Below are 23881 nucleotides of genomic sequence, written 5' to 3' on the forward strand. Positions count from 1 at the left end.
ATTACATTTTTTCCAAATCAAATTCATCACTGCCAATTAATCTACTCTTGTACTGAATTAACACAGCTAGGGCATTCAATTAAATCCTTGAGAGTATAGTTTTGACTCTTCACAAAAATGACATTTGATTCCTGCGTCTGAAGGGAAATGTTGATTTAACATACATTTGGATCCTGTATTACCCATGAAATTACAAAATCTTAAGGGTCAAATGCATGCACAGTAACACTAGAACAAAAAACACGGTAAAACAGAAAACTATTTAAATCAAACAATGAACAAAACATTGAAAACAATTCATTAAAGCCTCTCTATGTTTTTGTAACATAAAACTTATGACAAAATTACCAATATATGATAAATGATAGAATAATAACCCTAATGACGATATGATATGAGAATAAATATCATAGTTTTCCATAATTGCAATTAAGACTGGGAAACTCCACTCTGATAACAGGAATCCACATTTGCAGTGCACAGCTAGCTCTATATGTAAATTACCCGTAGAAACTATGTCAAACATTCATGTGCAGATGGGTTTGATTTGAAGAATGACGGACTTGCGATCAAAGCCACAACTCAGACGAACAAAATTGGACGTCCTTACTGATGCTGCGAAGGCAAAGAAAACAGAATGGACACAAGCACAGCATTATCTGCGAATTACATAATCGATGTGGGTCCATTGGACAAAATTAAAGGAAGAAGTTAATGTGAAAAGCCACGATGAATTGGCGGCGACACTTCTGGACATTTGTAAACAAACACCATGTGCAGTTCGCTATTTACTTTCAACTTTCTCTCGTAATAGCGTACGTTTTGTAAACTTTTTAATGAAGCGCACAATTTTGTTTAAGCAATAAGTTTATTATTTTATAATAAACCTTTGTGTCCTGTACTTTACATTGTACAATAACGAATAACTCACCGCCTGCTCAAAACTTCTCTCCCTGTCATCTATGTCTTTCTGTTTACCATCACGGGATGTAAAATCGGCGAGCACATATTACGTATTTTTAGATACACAAATTGACCAGGTCTATTTTTAGATATTTCTTACATATTTTACTTATTGATAACTACGTAACAGTTCAGGTTTGAGGGAAATTAAAATATGAAAACTCCATTGAGGATGATGAAGTTTTGTTTGAAAAAGTTTTATTTGTACATGCATAAATAAAAACATAGAGAGGCTTTAACAAAATTATATATACTTAGGCCTATGTGTTCCCAATCGTGGTCCTTGAGCTCCACGTCAGTTATTTTAATGGTGTATCTAGAGTTTCAATATACATAACATAAAACTTCAACATATCAGGATAGGCTCACCCACAAAGATCTGACCTCAATGGGGAGCCATGGAAGTAAGTTTAATTAAGCAATGAAAATATTGTAATTCATATGGCACTCCAGTTTTTCCTATGCTTGAACAAAATCAATTCACCAGAAAAAAAGATGAAATCTAATTAGTTATTCCCTTTAAAAGTTAATATATCAAGCAAATAAAAGGTTTAAAATGAAACTTTATGTTTTAATAAATACTTACGTTGTATCATCAGATTGAGAGTACACATTCACCATATCATCTTCGTACCCCATAAATTCCACTGGCCACCTAATATTATTTGGTAACCCTTTGAGTTTCACCCACACATACGTCCGCTTAGTGTTTGCGGCTGCCATGATTGCACTCTGCAATGTCAAAGGTACTGAGATAAGTGAGAGAAGTACAAAGGTGACTTATATATCCTTATTGCCCACCATTTGCATAATTACATTCAAACCTTGTTTCAAACCTTTCTTAATTAACCTCAATTTTGGTCAAACATGCAATAACTGAAGATTCATTAATGATCTTAAAATTTTATATCAGAAAATCTGGCAGAAATCACGACCAAAAGTAATGAGACTAATTTGTCCATAATTATGTGGTACTATCGAAGGTCCTTTCATGGTTATCAAATTGGTCTATATCAGAAAATCTGGCAGAAATCACGACCAAAAATAATGTGACTAAATTGTCCATAATTATGTGGTACTATCGAAGGTCCTTTCATGGTCATCATTTTGTACTATATCAGAAAATCTGGCAGAAATCACGACCAACAATAATGTGACTAATTTGTCCATAATTATGTGACACTATTGAAAGTCCTTTCACGATGAATAAATTGAATACAGTACCGGGTACAATTGTACTCGAAAATCTGGCAGAAATCCGACCAAAAATAATGTGACTTATTTGTCTATAATTATACCACTGAATGGTTTTTTCAGTCACTTGAGTCATGAAATATATGGCATATCATAACATTGTATCAGAAATTAAGAGAGAAATTAAAGCAAAAAGATAATAAGACTATGTATACTATGTCCATTATTATAATAGGCGACTACATTGAAAAGTCTGTCATGGTCCCAAATTTTTTTTCTTCGCATTTTGCGATATGGCGACTGTTGAACCCTGTTTTTCAAAAAATCAGGCCAAAAATAATGTACACAACTGATATTAATATATATATATAATCACATAACTAATGTGACATTTTTGAAGGTTATACTGGAAAAAAATCAGAAAACTGGACAAATTATAGTAAAAAGTAATGACTTTTACCAATAATCATGTCCATAATATACACATGTACAATTCATAATATTTGCCACTACTATCATTAAATAATAGCACATATGATGATCAGAAAGCCTCTCCCCCCAAGCTAATAACTATTGACAATTTCACAAATTTTGAACATTATTATATATAGAAAGAAGCAGTGTTTTTGCTACCTTGAATTTACAGCAACCTATGCCTTATTGAATTAGGGCAAACAAAATCACTGATAAGAGACTTTATGCATTTCCTTTACAATGATAGTTTGAAGTTTAAATTCATTTAGACATCTTTCATTGATGTATCTTAATTATACTAGAATGTCTTGAAGCAACTGGAAAATAGATTATATAAGAAGTTATGTAGGGACAGGGGAATTACCATGCTATAATTAGGTGCAACATAAGTTCATACCTCCAACTCACTTCTTCGGACAATTTCGGCTACAAATCAGCTGCTTTTTGTATAAATATGCACACCAGTCACAACATATACATGTATACTAGTGTGCTTGGAGTTGATATATTATATAAAGTCTCAAATATACAAAAAATAAAAGATTTTTCATGAATCGAATCGATACTCACCTTTAAAATAGATAGGAAGGACATCATATATTTATTCAATTTCTCCATCAATGATATTAATAACTTTATATTTGAATCCAAGATTTGTTGAGTAAGTCGAAAATCCAAGGATGGCATTGGAATCAAAGAAATACACACATTTTTTGACATAGTCTTCGATGCAATCAAGTCTTTTAAAATAGCAGTAGTTTAGTGCACTGACCAATTCTGAAAGTTTTTGAAACTCGCAATATCCTATACATTGTGTTGGTAGATTCTGTTCCGCCATAACGAATCTATAAAATTGGTAACAATGAGACTAATAAAGGAAGAACATTTGTTTTCGCCTGTAAACCTCTGAAATTAAACCTAAATGAACAATTTGTGGAAGTAAGTTGTAAGCCTTGTCTGAGAATCCTTGTGCGATCACAATGCAGAGGTGTAAACCTTTTTTAGGACTCTAGCCAAAAGGCCCTAGTTATTCACTAGCCCTATATTAATTAAATTCTGCAAGCACAAAATTTATTGAAAGTATCAATTCAGCTCACACTGATTGATTGATTGTATTGCTAAACGTCCCATTGAAAATTACTGATTTACGGCCAACAGCTCAGATACCACAGTATATTACTGTAAGTCAATCACAAATGGACAAATCGATGAAATGCTTTTACTTTAAAATTACAACTTTATTTAAAATTTAATGATGAATTGCAAGTTTAAATTAATGTCTTTAAATTTCATAAATCTTAAAAAAGAACATATTTTTCACTGCTCCTTACAATCAGTCCGTATATTTTTTTCATTATTAGAAAGCCGCCTTAGTATAGAAAGCATAAAAAAAACATGGCGGACAAGCTGGACAGATTGATGCAAATTTTTGGGATTATCTGCACTTTAATTTCTGTACCCCATATGCTTATGTCAAATGAAAGAGAATGATTTCAAATACGTAGGGCCATTTTTGGGTCAGTATTGACTTTCAATGTTATTTATGCTGCGAAAAGTCTATCGTCGGTTCCAGCGTGAATCCATGTGTTTTGTTAGATATTGCCGTAATTTATCTATAGGTTTAAGATGTTAATTGGTCAATATATTGATGATAAGATTGATTAAAAGAATCTAGGAGTTATATTATCATAACAGTGATGTCATGAACGCTAAGCTCTCAAACAGTATCCAAACGAAAAACCAAAAGGCCTATCATTTTCGAAGTCCGAAAAGTTTCTGATGACGGCCCTCTGATGAAATCACTTCGTTCGCCTTTTGGCGATTTGATGTAAATCTTGATCACCGTCAACATCGCGAAGGTGCTTAATATAATCACATTATTTAAGGTATCTTTCGTCACATAATTAAAGGTTCAATCGGGTGTTACTTCATAAAAAAAATACAGCTAAACTTACCTTTGCATCTCATCTGCCGCCCGCCTGAAACTTGTGCGCAGGTTCCGGAAGTGCTATATAAAATCCGCGTCAAGAGAACCCTTGACACAAGAGGCGGCTAACCAAATACGGGAGTACGGTAAATGGAACAAGGGAGATAACCCCTACAATATGCGATACGGACGTCTAAAATATGGGGAAAAAATGTCTGTAAAATTATGTGACGGATCTCTGATTTTTGTGTGTGTCACATAACAACCATTTCTACGCACTTTAACACTAATATCCTATGTGACTGTCACACAATTCTGAAAGGTCACATAACTGTGATATGGGCACAAATTCGGTCACATTACTACTATTTCGTGTGAACATCTGAACTTGCCGCCATCTTGCCGGGTATCCCATTTATATTTAACAGACATGTTATGTACTATTTTCATTTTTGTTATGATATGTTTAACAGATTTGTCAAATATTTTACAGATCTTTAAAAGGATAGTTTACGTTATGTTTCATCATATTTTATAGCTGTGGTTATCATAAAATATTTTACAGACATTTAATGCAATTTTTCACAGGAATGTTACATGCTATTTTACATTCATATTCCGTTATATTTAATAAGTATGTTATATAATACACCACAGGTTATGATTGATCCTGCGGTTAACATACATGAACATTAATGTTTTAAAACAATAAGAAACACGTTTTTTTCCAAACCTATATTAATCACTCTTGTGAGCCTGGAAGCGCGCAGGGGGTCTTAATGTGGGAGGAAACCGAACGAGCAGGTGACCAAAGACCCGGCCCTCTTGGTAAAATGTGAATGCGCTATCAACTGCGCCAGCCAACCATCCGATTCTGATTCTCCTTTCCTCGTTACTGAAGATGTATCATTTGTGACTGTAATTTATAGGGTTATAGGTAAAAAAATATCACAACATTCATGCCATTTCTAGCCACCAAGTTGACGGTGAGTAAGCTGTGTCTTCCAAATGTAGATCACAACGTATACTATGAGATAACCTGAGGAAATTTGACAATAATGTCAATTTAAGTAATTCATATTGTAAAATGATAATAAGTCTACTATATTCATAATGCAACAATGATAGCTATTGTTCGAAAATTCTTTCACTTCTGCGAACAGCACATTTCCTACTGAGGAAAAATGACTAAAAACACAATGTCTGTTTCTTGCAATATTATTTTGAGTTCAAACAAAATTCTTCGGTTTGGTATAAAGCTGTCAATCTGATTGACAATAAACTTAAACATTCTAGGTTAAATTAATTATGTGTGATTTAAAACAGCAACATTTCCCCCCTTGGTTTATTAGATCAGATACCATGTAAAATTGTAACGGTCTTAATTTTAGCAAGTATCTTACAGCTAAGATTGGCTAAGCATTCGAAGGGAGATTACTCATACTAAGGAACACCAGCCTATTATGTAGAGAGATTTGCAGCTAGTTTGCAAATGATTTCAAAGTAATCGAGCGGTTTTGGTTGGGAGCCATGCCGAACAAGTCGTTTTCAAAATGAAGAAGTTCGAACATACGATACATTTTAAGATTTTTTTGTAAAACAGACAAACTTGTTTTGAAAAATATCTTCATTTAGAACTTGCACGGCGACTTTAGAAAATACTAAATTACGTTCTGTGTGGTGTTTCTTGTATGACGTGCTTCTATACACTACAGTTTCATATTCCGAAATAAAGTTACTCCTTCGGTTGCGATTACCGAAAATATACTTAGGTTCCAATATACTTTTTCTTTCTATATGACTTAGTAATTATGGAATGAAAGGGTGGAATGATGTCGTTTTGGCAGCGAACTTTTGGTAAAAATGACACCCCAATGATCATATATATACGAGAACGGCGGAAAGCTCTCGATGTCGAAAATTCGACCCACCTAACGTTCTTGCATCAAAACAACATTTCTAGTTGATGTGAGGAAAAATGTTTAGTACTGTTCGAGAGATGGATAGTATTTCTTTTAAAAACCTCCTATACGCACGTTAAATGTATTCTCCTTCCGCGGACATTATCTCGATTTCCTCCAAAAACAAACGTCATTTCCGAGTATCAAAGTTTTTCACAGTCATCGTGCCACTTTTTTGTATATTAATGAAGTTGACCTCAGCCACGTGCCGAACCCGTAGTGTGATTGGTTGGAAGCGTAGGCATTTTTTCGCTTAACAAACCAACACTGCATGTTTCGGCACGAGGCTGACGTCAACCTCATTAATATACAAAAAGTGGCACGATGACTGCGAAAAAATTTGAAACTCGGAAATGGCGTGTGTTAGGTAGGCGGACTTTTCGACACCGAGATTGGGGTGTCATTTTTACCAAAAGTCGATCTAAACCCCTAAAACATGTAAACTTACTATGAACACCTTAGTTTAGGTCCAAATATAACTGTAACAAATTCTCAGGTCCCTGTGGTTCAGATACCGTGCAAATGCAAAGAAGGGAAAACGAGCGCTGCCAAGTAGTACTGAAGCCTGTCAAAAGAGCGTCCAAGTGATGAGTTGAATCATGATAATGCTTCATCTCACAAAAACAATATTGTACAGACGCTTTTGAAGCAAGAGAACTTAGCACAGATTGAGCACCAGGTCTATGTGACNCTAGGGGCTGTATATCCACCCGAAATGTCAACGAGAGAGCGGCTAGGGGCTGTATATCCACCCGAAATGTCAACGAGAGAGCGGCTAGGGGCTGTATATCCACCCGAAATGTCAACGAGAGAGCGGCTAGGGGCTGTATATCCACCCGAAATGTCAACGAGAGAGCGGCTAGGGGCTGTATATCCACCCGAAATGTCAACGAGAGAGCGGCTAGGGGCTGTATATCCACCCGAAATGTCAACGAGAGAGCGGCTAGGGGCTGTATATCCACCCGAAATGTCAACGAGAGAGCGGCTAGGGGCTGTATATCCACCCGAAATGTCAACGAGAGAGCGGCTAGGGGCTGTATATCCACCCGAAAGTTCAACGAGAGAGCGGCTTGGGGCTGTATATCCACCCGGATGTAAGCCTGTTTTGTTAATGGATAAATTATTTTTGGTTGAACTTTGACGACCCCTGCCCAAAATCTAAAATATTTTCCCTCTCCCCATGATCGACACATTAAGGTGGCTTCTTATTACAAGTGAACAATAGGGAGTTGCTCACGTTATGCTAACTAGTGTGATGTCAATAAAATACATTTGTTTGTGTTTATGTTGCGTTTGACAAAGAATTAGACGATGTGGTGAGGTAGGTCTGACATGTTTACAGATGTGAACACCACGCCTAGGTGTGCAATGTAATGATAGCTGTGGTTTGGTTGACGCCTCGTATGAATACTAAATGAAGCGACGTGCATACTAATGCAGTATGTGGTGTAAGGGTCTAATTAGTGTCCCAGACACTTGTGCTCGACAAAGATGTGAAATATGATTAATAACATTGCAATATAGCTAGTCTGCGTCTCAAACATTCCTCTTTTGGTTACTAATTTGACGGGAATTTCATATAATTATTTAGCAAGGAAAATTGTTTAACCCCGTACAACTTTTTTTACAAGATGAGTTAGGTTCTGCTGCAGCAAAAGCCCACTTTCAGTCCAGGAATATATATCTATATTTTTAATATATTGATGTATTGAATATAAGATAAAATGTCTAACGATGTACAAGCCCCTAACATTTGATAAATCATTTAGCATGAATTCCCACTACAGGTGAGGAGTTACTCTTACTGAAAAAACCCGGCTGTTGATACCACGTCTATTCTGTGAATATCGGCGTTTATATATTATATAAGCAATATAGTGTTTAAGCAATGAAATATGTTCATATCACATTAGTCATAATGCAAAAATAAAATGCACACACCTCAACTTGACAACTAAAACATTGAATAAATCATAATTTAGTGACCCAAGCTGCAAACAAGGGTGTTTATCATGTGTGGTTCTCTCAACCAAATACAAACGCCGGTGATATAACCAGGACTTGTGTGCATTATTCAAAGCACATGTTGGACACATGCACCAAAGGTAGACTTATTGTCTTGTCAACGAAATCAGGTAAGTCGCTGTGGATAAATTCCATTTGGATTGAAGTACATAGCTATACTGATATCACGTGTCTGATTGGTGTTTTACTATATCTGAGGTACAAAAGCTGTACTGATATCACGTGTCTGATTTGTGTTTTACTATATCTGAGGTACAATAGCTGTACATATATCACGTGTCTGTTGGTGTTTTACTATATCTGAGGTACAAAAGCTGTACTGATATCACGTGTCTGATTTGTGTTTTACTATATCTGAGGTACAATGGCTATACTGATATCACGTGTCTGATTGGTGTTTACTATATGTGAGGTACAAAAGCTGTACTGATATCACGTGTCTGATTGGTGTTTTACTATATCTGAGGTACAAAAGCTGTACTGATATCAAGTATCTGTTGGTGTTTTACTATATCTGAGGTACAATAGCTATACTGATATCACGTGTCTGATTGGTGTTTTATTATATCTGAGGTACACTAGCTATACTGATATCACGTGTCTGATTGGTGATTTACTATATCTGAGGTACACTAGCTATACTGATATCACGTGTCTGATTGGTGTTTACTATATGTGAGGTACAAAAGCTGTACTGATATAACGTGTATGATTGGTGTTTTACTATATCTGAGGTACAATAGCTGTACTGATATCACATGTCTGATTATATGTTACTCTATCTGAGGTACAATAGCTGTACTGATATCACATGTCTGATTGGTGTTTTACTATATCTAAGGTACAATAGCTATACTGATATCACGTGTCTGTTGGTGTTTTACTATATCTGAGGTACAATAGCTATACTGATGTCACATGTCTGATTGGTGATTTACNTAGTTTAGGTCCAAATATAACTGTAACAAATTCTCAGGTCCCTGTGGTTCAGATACCGTGCAAATGCAAAGAAGGGAAAACGAGCGCTGCCAAGTAGTACTGAAGCCTGTCAAAAGAGCGTCCAAGTGATGAGTTGAATCATGATAATGCTTCATCTCACAAAAACAATATTGTACAGACGCTTTTGAAGCAAGAGAACTTAGCACAGATTGAGCACCAGGTCTATGTGACCTGTTTCATTTACCAAATGAAATGCTTTCTGGGAAACGTTATGCCTCTAGTGGTGCTCTGGGAAGTGCAATAGGGGGAGACTACCATCGCGCAGCGTTTACGTCATGGATAGCGTGGTTTCGAAAGTGCGTTTATGCTAAGGGGGATACTTCGAAAGATTGCAATAGAAACATAAAACTATACACTTCACGTGATTTCTGACACGAGTGACGGAATTATTTGAATAGCCCTCGTAACACAAGTCTTAAGATCAAATGTACCATCATCAGTTATAATCGCTTAAAAGAGGCCTTTAAGGTAAAGGTCTCGAGTTCGAACCCTGTAGTTTTCCTACTTTCATTTTCACTTTATTTTTTTTACTTTCAACTTTCAAACAACAATAATTCTGTAAAATCCATTGCAACATGTGCTTTTTATGGACCAATTCTTTTAAAGGACTTAAATATTGCACAATCTGGTAGTGATACAATTTAGCTTAACGTGTTGCTACCATCAATATTATTTCTTTCCCTACAATATCCACAGATTGTATGTTTCTGAGAGCTGTAACGAACTGCTTTCGTTTGCTCTGTGCCTGGCAATCGGGAACCAAGTTGTGGGATGAGCATTATTCATCGGCTTCGGAGACTTTATATTCATGCGACGGGCATCTTGTCCCTGATCATTCCATACATCGCACCTTTCTGTTCAATTTTCCAGAAGTATCAAGTATGTTTCGGATAGGAGAATTACAAATATTCAATAGTTATAATGTAAATATAGCAAAAATCAGCTTTATTGGAATTGAGTCTCTGTGACCTATTTTTTTGCTATAGACCCACATTTTACATTTTTTCAATTTTATCATCAATCCAATATGGGGAAAAAAAGATGCAGGCCTTCAATCGCAGATATGCCATTTTCTCCTCTGTCAAGTGGTGAAACGGTTTAGTTTTTAACTTGACAATTGATGTCGGTATGACCCAAAGGTACCATCATGCAAAAATAAATAATCATTATTGAGGGGTCGTAGTGAACATTTTATGGAATAAATTGGAGAGGAGATTGCACAGTCAACTTAACCCCTATCCCCAAACCACCTCTCTTAGCTTGCCGATTCTCTCACTCAATATCGACATCCGTATGAGACAAATGAGTGACCATGAGAACTCTGTACAGCGAGAAATAACAGCTGTCTTAGCAACAAGAGACGACCAAACGCGTTCCTACCTGATGGTATTCCTGTTTTGAATAACAAGAGGTACCAAGAACTTTCTTACAGTTCACTCTGTGTTGATGGTTGAAGACTTCAAAGTTTAAATGGCTGTATCTAAAATAATGAAATAACATCTGCGAAGTTAAATTTTACCATTCAATTTGAACTGACACTTCTCATTCAGTTTGTTATAGGAATGCGAGGAACTCGTGCATATAGGTGTATCTTACGTCTTAACACATGGTCACACTTTAGGATGAATTCAGCACATTTAATTAATAAATAGTTACAATTTTGTTACATTGCTGGGGAGTCATCTTCGTAGATCAGTTGGGGTTTTACAGATGGTTACATTGGGTGATCCAAAGAACCACTGATGGATATCGTCATACAATCTACGATACCGTGTGTAGACATCGGGCCGGTGCATTCGATTACAAAGCTCACAGAACGAGTAATAAGCATCAGATCGAGGCTGGTAATGTCTTCTCCATTTGAAATACTTTAAATATAATGTTTCGTTTTTGTTGAGGTGATTTAAAAAATGTCCTAGTTGGTCAATGTTTTTGTAATTACTGGTATCTATAAATGACTCCGGCGGTAGATATAAGGAATAATGTCCACCAATACCACGGGTTATGGGAACAGTGTCAAATTCATTTTGAAATATTTTAAAAGTCTTTTCCGTGATGTAATCCCTACATAAGGAGTTTTCAAATGACAAATAAAACTTGTATGGCGTTAGACATCCGTGTTCCTTACCCCTAGCACACCTACTGGTACCACAAACTCCAAATATATCTACAGCATGCGTGTTTCTGAGAGCTGTTACGTACTCCTTTCTTTTGCTCTGTGTCTGACAATGGGAAACAAACCAAGCTGTGGGATGAGCTTTATTCTTCGGCTTAGGAGGCATTGTCGAATTGTGTACAGATGCAAATTTAAATGTTGTGTTTGGTAGCCGCGCTGACGGGTTAGGAACAGTTCGGAACTCTCCGTACATATGAGGAAAATCCGAATCTCTGCGATACGTCATTGTCCAATTAAAAAGTCTCTTCCATTTTTGGATATGATTGTGCTGTGGTGGTGCCTCTTTACCATGAAGAACCCATATTTGTCCTCGTCTCTTCTTCACCGGTTTTGGACCAAGACGTGGGCCGAAGAAAATCACCACATCTTTATCGTAATAGTCCTGACCTCGTCCAACCGACATAGAACAGTTACTTGGACATCCTCGGAACACGTTGTATCTGCTGAACCATTCGGGAGGGTTGTAAAAGTGCATATGAACTTGCCGTGGTTGTGGCATTCCATGGACTGACATCATTTTTGGGAGGACTGACATGCCCTCCGACTCTATAATGATGTATGTTAGTACAGAAGAGGCAATGAAGATCATCAACAAAACCGTAGCCATAACAAACCTGAAAATATAAAGTAAAGACAGATTTTAATATCGTATAACGTAAAGCTATGTTCATTAGTTTCCTATGTCCTTAATATTTTAAGAAAAAAAAAAAATCGCTACTATCGACATGCTACACTATTGTTTCTCCTGATTTAACAGATTGATAGATGGCACAACCTCGGATTTGTCGATTATCATGTATAACTCGAACTCATGATGTGGACCCCTCTGGTTCGTGTTAACGAGGTTTTACCATATACGTGGGAGACTGGATGGATAAGTAAGGTACCAAGGATCTCTACTACTGCACTGCCGTTTTTCCTGTATATGGTAGCCATCCCCCTTTACCGCCGTTTGGATATATCTGTAACACATTTGAGTTTGTAAACTTCCGTTGTCCATGTAGCTCAACCGCTTTCACTGATGGTATCGTAACATCTGAGGTACAGAGTTTGAATCTCGGTTCGGAACCGCAGAATATTTCAAACTCAGAACACGTTTGTCGATTATTTTTTGTCTATTTTATCTCCATTATGCTTGAATACTTGAAACTACATTACACTTAATTGAGGGTCTTATTCTGCTCTTGTAACTATGCCTGGCATTTTTCACCTGTGAGACAGAATACATAAATGTTAGCCTATATCTGCTCGCCAATACTTAACATGATCTTCGACATCAGTATTTTATGGAAATCCTCGTGATATAATTTCATATTTTATACACTATATACAACTGTATAAGATTGGAGAAAAGGGTGTACCCTTCAGATTGAATTTTGTAAAATAGGGTAGTTGATGTGACAATAAGGATTTATAAACAGGTGAATTGTGTTGCTTTTTGATGAAGATCATATAGGGTAACAGGAGACATACTTAATTGTGTTAATACCGATCATATAGAGTAACAAGGTTAAAAGAGACATACTAAGTTGTGTTAATACCTCTCATATCGAGTAAAAAGGTTAAAGGAGATATACTAAGTTGTGTTAATACCGATCATATAGAGTAACAAGGTTTAAGGAGACGTACTTAGCTGTGTTAATACCGATCATATACAGTAACAAGGTTAAAGGAGACATACTAAGTTGTGTTAATACCGACGATATAGAGTAACAAGGTTAAAGGAGATATACTAAGTTGTGTTAATACCGATCATATATAGTAACAAGGTTTAAGGAGACGTACTTAGTTGTGTTAATACCGATCATATACAGTAACAAGGTTTAAGGAGACGTACTTAGTTGTGTTAATACCGATCATACAGAGTAACAAGGTTAAAGGAGAAATACGAAGTTGTGTTAATACCTCTCATACAGAGTAACAAGGTTAAAAGAGAAATACGAAGTTGTGTTAATACCGATCATATACAGTAACAAGGTTTCAGGAGACGTACTTAGTTGGGTTAATACCGATCATACGGAGTAACAAGGTTAAAGTAGACATACTAAGTCGTGCTAATACCGATCATATAAAGTAACAAGGTTAAAGGTGACATACTAAGTGGTGTCAATACCGATCATATACAGTAACAAGGTTAAAGGAGATATACTTAGCTGTGTTAATACCGATCATACGGAGTAACAAGGTTAAAGGAGCCATACTAAGTGGTGTCAATACCGATCATATATAGTAACAAGGTTTAAGGAGACGTACTTAGTTGGGTTAATACCGATCATATAAAGTAACAAGGTTAAAAGTGACATACTTAGTCCTGTCAATACCGATCATACACAGTAACAAGGTTAAAGGAGACAAACTAAGTTGTATTAATACCGATCATACCGAGTAACAAGGTTAAAAGTGACATACTTAGTCCTGTCAATACCGATCATACAGAATAACAAGGTTAAGGGAGACATACTATGTTGTGTTAATACCGATCATATAAAGTAACAAGGTTAAAGGAAACATACTAAATAAAAACATAAAAAAAAATCGTATAATAATGTCGTGAAGGGCTACAATTCCTTCTATCGAAATTACAATTCTCTACCAACTTACCTATCCCTGCAAAATACTAGCGTGTCCATGTTTTCTGTATTGTTATATATGTGGTGTAACTATTCACACTTGGGTGACAATAGCACAGCCTGTTACATCTCTAGCAAAGCATTGATCTCCCTCTGATTTCACATACAGTTTTGATACCTTTTTCACAGGAAACGTGTATGTGTGTACCGACCGTCAATATGACGTGATGACAATATTGTCTTATAAAGGTAGTTAGCCTGTATAAACAAAGCTTGCCTAAACCTATCGATCATTAACATATTGCTAAACATTGTTTTATCTACTGTTGTGATCAAATCTATTTAAAGTCAGGTCCTTGTAATCCAATACACGTTTAAAAATGTAACGACAAGCTCCCCAACGACTCCACAGACAGAATGATTTGTATTTACACAATTTGGTAAAATCATACTGGCTTTTAACACTGACAGATAAAGGACAATGGACAATAGAGCATCTCGTGGTTTGTTTATAACTGACACATTAATGGTCAACAATGAAGGGTACATACGTTATGTGTTGAGTTAATACCGATCATACAGAATAACAAGGTTAAGGGAGACATACTATGTTGTGTTAATACCGATCATACAGAGTAACAAGGGTAAATGAGACATACTAAGTTGTGCTAACAGCGATCATAAAGAGTAACAAGGTTAAGGGAGACATCCGTTGTGGTGTTAATACCGATCATACAGAGTAACAAGGTCAACGGAGACATACTAAGTGTTGTTAATAACAATCATATAAAGTAACAAGGTTAAAGTAGACATACTAAGTCGTGCTAATACCGATCATATAGAGTAACAAGGTTAAAAGACACATACTAAATGGTGTTAATACCAATCATATCGAGTAACAAGGTTAAAGGAGAAATACTAAATGGTGTTAATACCGATCATAGAGAGTTACAAGGTTAAAGGAGGCATTCTAGGTGGTGTTAATACCAATCATATAGAGTAACAAGGTTAAAGGAGACATACTAAGTTGTGTTTATACAGATCATACAGAGTAACAAGGTTAAAGGTGACATACTAAGTGGTGTTAATACCGAGCATACAGAGTAAGAAGGTTAAAGGTGACATACTAAGTTGTGTTTATACCGATCATATAGAGTAACAAGGTTAAAGGAGGCATTTTTGGTGGGGTTAATACCAATCATATAGCGTAACAAGGTTAAAAGATACATACTAAGTTGTGTTAATACCGATCATATAGAGTAACAAGGTTAAAGGAGGCATTTTTGGTGGTGTTAATACCAATCATATAGCGTAACAAGGTTAAAGGATACATACTAAGTTGTGTTAATACCGATCATACAGAGTAACAAGGTTAAAGGTGACATACTAAGTGGTGTTAATACCGATCATACATAGTAGCAAGGTTAAAGGAGACATACTAAGTGGTGTTAATACCGATCATACAGCGTAACAAGGTTAAGGGAACATACTTAATTGTGTTAATACCGATCATACAGAGTAACAAGGTTAAAGGAAACATACTAAGTTGTGTAAATTACAATCATATAGAGTAACAAGATTAAAGTAGACATACTAAGTTGTGTTAATACCGATCATACAGAGTAACAAGGTTAAAGGAGACAAACTAAGTTGTATTAATACCGATCATAGAGAGTTACAAGGATAAAGGTGACATACTAAGTGGTGTTAATACCGATCATACAGAGTAACAAGGATAAAGGTGACATACTAAGTTGTGTTAATACCGAGCATACAGAGTAACAAGGATAAAGGTGACATACTAAGTTGTGTTAATACCGAGTATATAGAGTAACAAGGTTAAAGGTGACATACTAAGTAGTGTTAATACCGAGNACTGATGTCACATGTCTGATTGGTGTTTTACTATATCTGAGGTACACTAACTTTACTGATATCACGTGTCTGATTGGTGTTTTACGATATCTGAGGTACACTACTTATACAACTTACATATGTTATGTGATTTTTAGTTTTATATCTGCCCCGCGCGTATGGAGTTATCAAGTCCCAGTTGATTAACTTATGTTGAACATTTGTATTTTGTAAGTATCAGGATTTTTTTGAAAGATGGTTCCTATTAAACAATAAATTAAACAGCTTAGGTTTTTCAACCGGACAATCTTCAATCTGCAATAAGGACTTACAGGCTTGTGTTCACGGATGTCAACATGACCTGGATTCCATCAATAAGATTCATCAGTTTGGGAAAATATGTGTTTCAACATTTTACTTTTAAACAAACAATATACGTGTTAACATGATGCAACGTTTTAAGACCAACTCGTTTTTTTCTCAGGCATAGACTGAGCTAACGATGTACACCGTTTACCTTTCGTACGATGTTACGATATTATTAACTGTTTAGTCGGTCGTCTAAGGGCACTCCGTCTACCGATATATACGGTGCCTTATGATTACAATCCCTAATACTGGAAACTATACGCAGATGACATATTAGAAATAGCCGAAAAAGATGCAGTGGAGTGTTTAACAGACCAACCCTACTGAGTGGATAAACACACTTAAATAAAATCTACCCACGAGGAGGAGCAAAACGGATCCATAGTGTTTATAACGAAGAGAAAAATGGTACCATCAAACTGTTCATTAAAATCTACACATGCAGAAATCAAGAAATCTGGAGGGGAAAAAACAAAACAGAAAAGGCGAATTCCATTGCTGTGACCACCCACCCGGGCTTGTCTATAAACCAAGTGACGAGGGCAATAAAACAGAGAGCAGAGAGGGGAACAAATCCGAAACAACAATTCAGCCAAACTCAAGATAACGTTCAAAGGCTGGGTCACAATCCCATACGTGAAAAGGATATCTGAAGCACTTCCTCTACTTATGAATAAACACCAGTTCTTCACCCCGAAGAGAACCTTGACGTCAGTCAGACAGGTACATGTGCATCAGAAGGATAAGAATAACGTTCTAGAAACAGTAGTAAGGTATATACCAAATCCATGAACGAACTGTAAGCAATCTTACATAGACAGACACTGGGAGAAACCCACCTCAAAGATCGTTGAAAAGAGGCAGATCAACAACACCAATTTCTGTAGTATTACACGAAAACAATCCATAAAGCAGTGCAACGAATCGGCAATTGCAAATTATATCGTTGATTGAACTAACACAAATCATACAAATTGGTTGGGAAAAACATATCGAAACCAGGCAAAGAGGCAAAACAAATCTGGAGAACACAACGCATACACGAAAACGAAGGGCAACAGCTAAGCCATCCACTCCTGACTATAACGGTACTAATCTCGTAACATCGTACAGCAGGTGAACAGTGAAGCTGTGTAAGCTTAGACGGCCGACTAGCCAGCTAATAGTCTCGTAACATCGTACGACAGGTGAACAGTGACAACGCCCCTTCAATCTAAGCGTGAGAAAAACACCAGTCGGCCTTCAAACGCTGTGACACGTTCACACGTAAATTGTTTGTGTAAAAAGTAGAACATCGGTACATGAGGGGTTTAAGAATGTTTAGTCTGTTGTTGATCTTCTGTGAGCGACATAAGTGGCAGGTGCTACGTACGATATCAGGACTAGTCTAACATGTATTGAATAAAATACGGAAAATCTTCCAGGGCACTGTGTTTCACCACTTTATTCTTCTTCTTTTTTTCTATTCATTATTTTTTGCTGTTTCTTGGTTTCTGTTGTTTCGTCTTCTCGTGTTTACTTCAAATTTGTGTTACTTTGATGTTTGCATTTTTCGTATAATTTATACAGATATATGGGTTAATTTGTTATAATCCATATCTGTTAAAGTCGGCAAGATTGAATGTCGCTCATTTGAGGTGTCAAGGTATAAACATCTATTTATGCATAGAATTAAGAGTGTTTCAGCGTGGAAGGACCGCTAGATGGATCGTGTTATTGTATACAATTAAAACTTTGACAACGCTACCTACACACTTTTTAACTTCACAAACTTGTCAAACTTGGCCTACAATAGATGCCATCACAAGCGAGCTTAGTTGATGTTTTCATAGATATGACTTCATTTTCTAAGTTTTTTTTAATTAACATTATCGAATCCAGTGTTACACCTTCAGGTGGTGTCTAGTTTACGATGTGGCCCTGTATCAAATCAATGCATGTTTACAACAAGTTTGCAAGTGTCCAATCCTTGTGGGCAACTCCAGTGTATGCATCGATATATTTGTTTTGAAAACCAATAATGTCATTTATCTTTAAAATGTAGGGTTGATGTCAGATATGTGTACTACCTAATATACCATGTCTGTCAGCTCTCCAGGTAGTGACGCGTGCTGCGTTCCCACGTTATACAGAATCTCTTTGTGACAGCTACAGGAGTCAGCTACTTTAAATAATCCTGTGATGAATCAGATACTGAGTTAACCTGGTAATATCATGTCGTGTTTTCCTTTGATAAATGTGTACAGATTTGTTTTAAATTTGACATTATTTCCTTTTCAGAATGAAAGAACAATGTTTTCAGACTCGAAGTTAGTAACCGGTTTTGAACATGCCATAACGTTGTTTTTATTTTACAGCTAGTGTTGACTGTTGAAAACGAGATTTTATGTAAGTGTCACTTTTATTTATATATAACGCATTATACTATATTTATACACTATAGCAGTTCGTAAGCTTTGTATGATATATTATACAAAGTAGTGCCCTTTGTTTTGATAGCATCGCAAGAGTATTCACAGCTTTCAGATGTCTTCTCCATTCTATCGTTTTCTGTCTTATACGTACAGCTATATGGTACATATATAGTGATATTATCGTGTCAAAGTTACTGATCAGTTATCATTACTGGATCAAATGTTAAATATAATGATATCTTGGTTACATTTAATACATTTGCGTTTCACCGTCCCTGATGAATATGACACCAACGACGTTCGATCTTTCTTTAGCATATCAGCACTTTCAGTTAACATACAAATGTACTTCGTAGTATCAAACATGCCAATATATGCTTGTTAAAATGGTTCTTGATGCACTTTCCTCCAGAAACTGGTTCACTGTAACAGTATATGCTGTATAAATCCTACAAGTTTTGTTTATGAATCGTTTTGCTTATGTTTCAGTTGGGTGATGATGCGGTGATGCGTTTGGATTGTTATGGTTGACACTTGAATGACTTCCCAATCTTCTGCCTTCGCAATGCACGGATTTCTCTTTCCACTTTTCATAATACCCGTCGTTTGGGCTAAAATTGTGAAGTTAGAGGTGGAAGATTTCAAACTTAAGAAGTTTGAACCTTGGATATATCGGGATGACGTGATGATGCGGTCACGTGCTTCACACCAGTTCTCTGTGCATTTGTTCCAAAATGACGTGGTGATCGGCGAGTTCTGTCTACCAGGCTACAGAAAAGTTGAGATAGTCAACATGATGTATTCTAACGATGGTCCAACAGATTTGATAGATATACACATTAACCGGAAACACATTGGAACTGTTCAAGCAAAAATGTTAATTGGGGGGAAATCCGACTGGAATGACTTCCGGTCCAGCTGGAATATCGGTAAACCAATGATATTACCACCCGGACGCCACACCGTTACGCTGAATGTAAGTACATCAGATCGATGGGGCACTGAATTGGACGTGATCCTTTTCAACGTTGAAGACGGGGATCTGACTGAGAAAGCCTTTAGATGTGCATTGTTTTGTTTTGAAGACATTAACTATAGCGATGTCGGTGGTCGACGAGACGACGTTCCCAGCGCCAAGTTCGTCCAGTACAGCACGAGCGCGACCTGTGGCGAAGACGATAATGTCAAGGTCGCAATTTACCACGATACTGCTAGAAAGTTTGTGATCACTGCCTCTGGACCCAAGTATAGGTCATTTGGAAATTACAGAAAACCGACCTATGAAGGGTGTAAGATAACAAATCCAATATGGAAATTTAACAATGTTAGTGTAGAACCGTCTAGAACTCCCGTGGAATCAGCACGTGCCCTTATTAGATTTGCAGGAAAAAATGATAACACAGAGATCATCGTGACGTTTGCGGCAATAGAACGGCTGAAAACGAGAGACTTCCGCAATCTAAATGTGGGTTCAACACTTTATGTGAAGTTACGGAAAATATCATCAGTTGTCCAGGTGTTTGTGGCATATATAGGGCAGAAACGGACATGGACAGAGTTGTCATGGCAATCGTTCGACCCTGAAATATTAAGCAGGAATTGGTCTATCCCGGACTGGTCTTGGTCAGAACAAACTGGAAACCTTGTAAAACTGACCTTTGTGAGAACTTTAACAGAGGCATCCTTACCTATAGTCATAGAGGAGATTGGACTGGAAGAGAGAAAACTGAACAACTCGAAACGTGTAATATTCGATAACGAAGAGTTTATTGTGGAAGGGATTGATCTTGATTTTTGGTGGCAAAGGGACAAAAACATGACAGTCTCGGTACTCCAGAATGGGAATTCGTACTTCGATATAGACTGTGTCCGGATTAACTATAGACAACAATGGGAGGCCGATCTCCACTCTCGGATATTTGAGATATGTCAGGACGGACTAGTAAAGCTTGCCCCTCCGGCACCTCATGGTTTGGACTGGATTCCTTTTGGGTCTTCCGTTGTACTTGGAGCTGCAGACCCGCGGTTTCCCCGTCCGTATACTGACATCATATCTATTGGCATCGACACTCGGACGGTATCGTTAAGCGTACTTTACCGAGATAACTCCTCTCTGACGCTTTCCCTGCAGCCGTCCTATCTAGAAACTCGGTTGTTTGTCCAGGACGTATTCGTCAGTATGGATAAACAGGCCAAGCTCCCCTTGATAACGTTTTTGTCGATGTGGGTGGCGGATGGAAACGCCGACGTAGATCATATCACTGTTAATGGCGACTCGCCACGACATATCATACGGAAATGGGGCGCCCTCTATGGAGTGTCTGCTACATTCTTCCGGCAGTGTATTTCATCTCACAACACACAGAGCCCGGATATCCGCATTGACATTCTCGGAGAGAATGAGGACGCCAAATTATAACCCACGTGAAAGTAATATCAATAAAGCGGATAGAAGCAAGATACCAAAAAGCGTCATGTGACATCGATATTTTCTATTTTCGGTGGGAAGGAAAAGATCAAACTAATGCATCGTGCGATTTTTTTCCAAGACGACACATGCGCAGAAGGATAGTCGCACATACTTTGTAAAATGTTCATCAAACTATATAACATACCACGCTGTAGTTAACCGTCCAACTTTGTAATAAACTGAACAGTTCAGCATCTGAAGATATTCACGCTCCAATAAGCTGGATTTTTATTTAATTTTGGTAGAGACTGTGCATCATATAAAACATCAAGTAATGTATGAACTGTAACTACCCCCACCTCCTGCCTGTGAAGACTGGTACTGAGAGACTTGTATACCCCTATATATCTGGATTGAAAGACTAGTATACCCCCCCCCCCCCCCCCCCCCCCCCCCCCCCCCACACACACACACACACACACACACACACACTTGTGTTTGACAGATTGTAAAAGTTTTTTTAAATCAAGAGACTAGTAAACCCACACTCGACTGAAAAACTTGCATACTTCTCTGGATTTAGAGACCAGTATAATACAGCTCTTGATTTAGAGATCAGTATAATACAGCTCTTGATTTAGAGACCAGTATAATACAGCTCTTGATTTAGAGACCAGTATGATACAGCTCTTGATTTAGAGACCAGTATAAAACAGCTCTTAATTTAGAGACCAGTATAATACAGCTCTTGATTTAGAGACCAGAATACCTCTCTGGATTTGGATCATACTTTCCTTAGAGTGAGAGACTACTAGACCCCCTTTATAAGATATCTCTATTATAAACTAATTAAATATCATGATGACTTGCATGATCGTTGTTCTAGATTATTTCACAACTAAACCAAACTGCAGATGCTACTTTTTGTTGAATAATTCCATAACAAATCGTTTAACAAACACGATTAATCCGGCTGTGTTGTACCATCCCTCCTTCTCTTGGATTATAAAGGCTAATCACATGGTACCTTCCCTGAATTGTAAAGACTAACTACATGGTAGACCTAAGAATTAAGTACCCTCGCTGAATTGTAAAGATAAATTACATGATAGTCATTGGACTTTAGTGCCCTCCCTGAATTGTAAAGACTAGTCCTTGGACTATTGTACCCTCTTTGGATTATAAAGGCTAATAATCACATGATAGTCATTGGAGTATAGTACCCTCCCTGAATTGTAAAGACTAATTATATGATAGTCCATGGACTACAGTATCCACTCAGGATTGTACAGACTAACTACATGGTAGTCCTAAGACTTTAGTACCATCCCTGGATTGTAAAGACTAACTACATGATAGTACTTGGCCTATAGTACCTTCCCTGGATTCTAAGACTAGTCATATTATAGTCATAGGACTATAGTACCCTCCCTTTATTGTAAGGACTAATCATATTATAGTCCTTGGACTAGTGTACCCATCCTGGATTGTAAAGACTAATCATGTTATATTACTTGGACTAGTGTACCCACCCTGGATTGTAAAGACTAATCATGTTATATTACTTGGACTAGTGTACCCACCCTGGATTGTAAAGACTAATCATGTTATATTACTTGGACTAGTGTACCCACCCTGGATTGTAAAGACTAATCATGTTATATTACTTGGACTATAGTTCCCATCCTGGGTTGTAAAGAATAATTATATGTTAGTCATTTGACTATAGTACCCTCCCTGTATTGTAAAGACTAGTCCTTGGACTATAGTACCCTCCTTTTATTGTAAAGACTAATCATATTATAATCCTTTGACTACAGTACCCTCCCTGGATTGTAAAAACTAATTATATGATAGTCGATGGACTATAATACCCTCCCTGGATTGTAAAGACTAATTACATGGTAATCCTTGGACTATAGTACCCTCCATGGATTCTTAAGACTAGTCATGTTATAGTCCTTGGACTATAGTACCCTCCCTTTATTGTAAAGACTAATCATATTATAGTCCTTGGACTATAATACCCTCCGTGGATTGTAAAGACTAATTATATTATAGTCGTTAGACTATTATATCCCCCTGGATTGTAAAGACTAATCATGTTACACCCTCTTTGGATTATAAAGGCTAATCAGATGGTACCCTCCCTGAATTGTAAAGACTAATTATATTATAGTCGTTGGACTATTGTACCCTCCCTTGATTGTAAAGACTAATTATATTATAGTCGTTAGACTATTATATCCCCCTGGATTGTAAAGACTAATCATATTTTAGTCCTTTGACTATTGTACCCTTCCTTGATTGTAAAGACTAATAATATTATAGTCCTTTGACTATTGTACACTCCCTGTATTGTAAAGACTAATTATATGATAGTCTTTGGACTAAAGTACCCTCCCTGGATTGTAAAAACTAATCATATTATAATCCTTGGACTATAATACCCTCCCTGGAATGTAAAGACTAATTATATGATAGTCTTTGGACTAAAGTACCCTCCCAGGATTGTAAAGACTAATTACATGGTAATCCTTGGACT

The 23881-nt window shown here is 36.9% G+C and overlaps 3 protein-coding genes across 4 annotated transcripts in view; 1 reads left to right on the top strand and 2 right to left on the bottom strand.

Moving 5' to 3' along the window:
* Positions 1–1600, bottom strand: part of LOC110454753 — a 15085-nt gene extending 13485 nt beyond the window's left edge. The window contains exon 1 of the mRNA XM_021504437.1: positions 1550–1600. Within this exon, the coding sequence (XP_021360112.1) occupies positions 1550–1577 (28 nt within the window). The 5' untranslated portion in view covers positions 1578–1600. The remainder of the gene's footprint in view (positions 1–1549) is intronic.
* Positions 1601–8513: 6913 nt separating this feature from the next.
* Positions 8514–21600, top strand: LOC110454775. Of its 2 annotated transcripts, XM_021504470.1 has the most exons (3): positions 8514–8654; positions 18870–18900; positions 19416–21600. In XM_021504470.1, the coding sequence occupies exon 3, from the start codon at positions 19465–19467 to the stop codon at positions 21343–21345; it is 1881 nt and encodes a 626-aa protein (XP_021360145.1). In that variant the 5' UTR covers positions 8514–8654; positions 18870–18900; positions 19416–19464; the 3' UTR covers positions 21346–21600. The 2 variants fall into 2 exon arrangements, with proteins under 2 accessions (XP_021360145.1, XP_021360146.1); XM_021504471.1 differs by lacking the exon at positions 18870–18900.
* On the bottom strand, positions 10524–14597 carry LOC110454776 (alpha-(1,3)-fucosyltransferase C-like). Its single transcript, XM_021504472.1, has 2 exons — positions 14321–14597; positions 10524–12333 (listed from the first exon to the last, which is right to left on the bottom strand). The coding sequence occupies exons 1-2, from the start codon at positions 14347–14349 to the stop codon at positions 11223–11225; spliced, it is 1140 nt and encodes a 379-aa protein (XP_021360147.1). The 5' UTR covers positions 14350–14597; the 3' UTR covers positions 10524–11222.
* Positions 21601–23881: the final 2281 nt, after the last annotated feature.

Source organism: Mizuhopecten yessoensis, unplaced genomic scaffold, assembly GCF_002113885.1.
Source record: "Mizuhopecten yessoensis strain PY_sf001 unplaced genomic scaffold, ASM211388v2 scaffold8057, whole genome shotgun sequence".
NCBI lineage: Eukaryota > Metazoa > Mollusca > Bivalvia > Pectinida > Pectinidae > Mizuhopecten > Mizuhopecten yessoensis.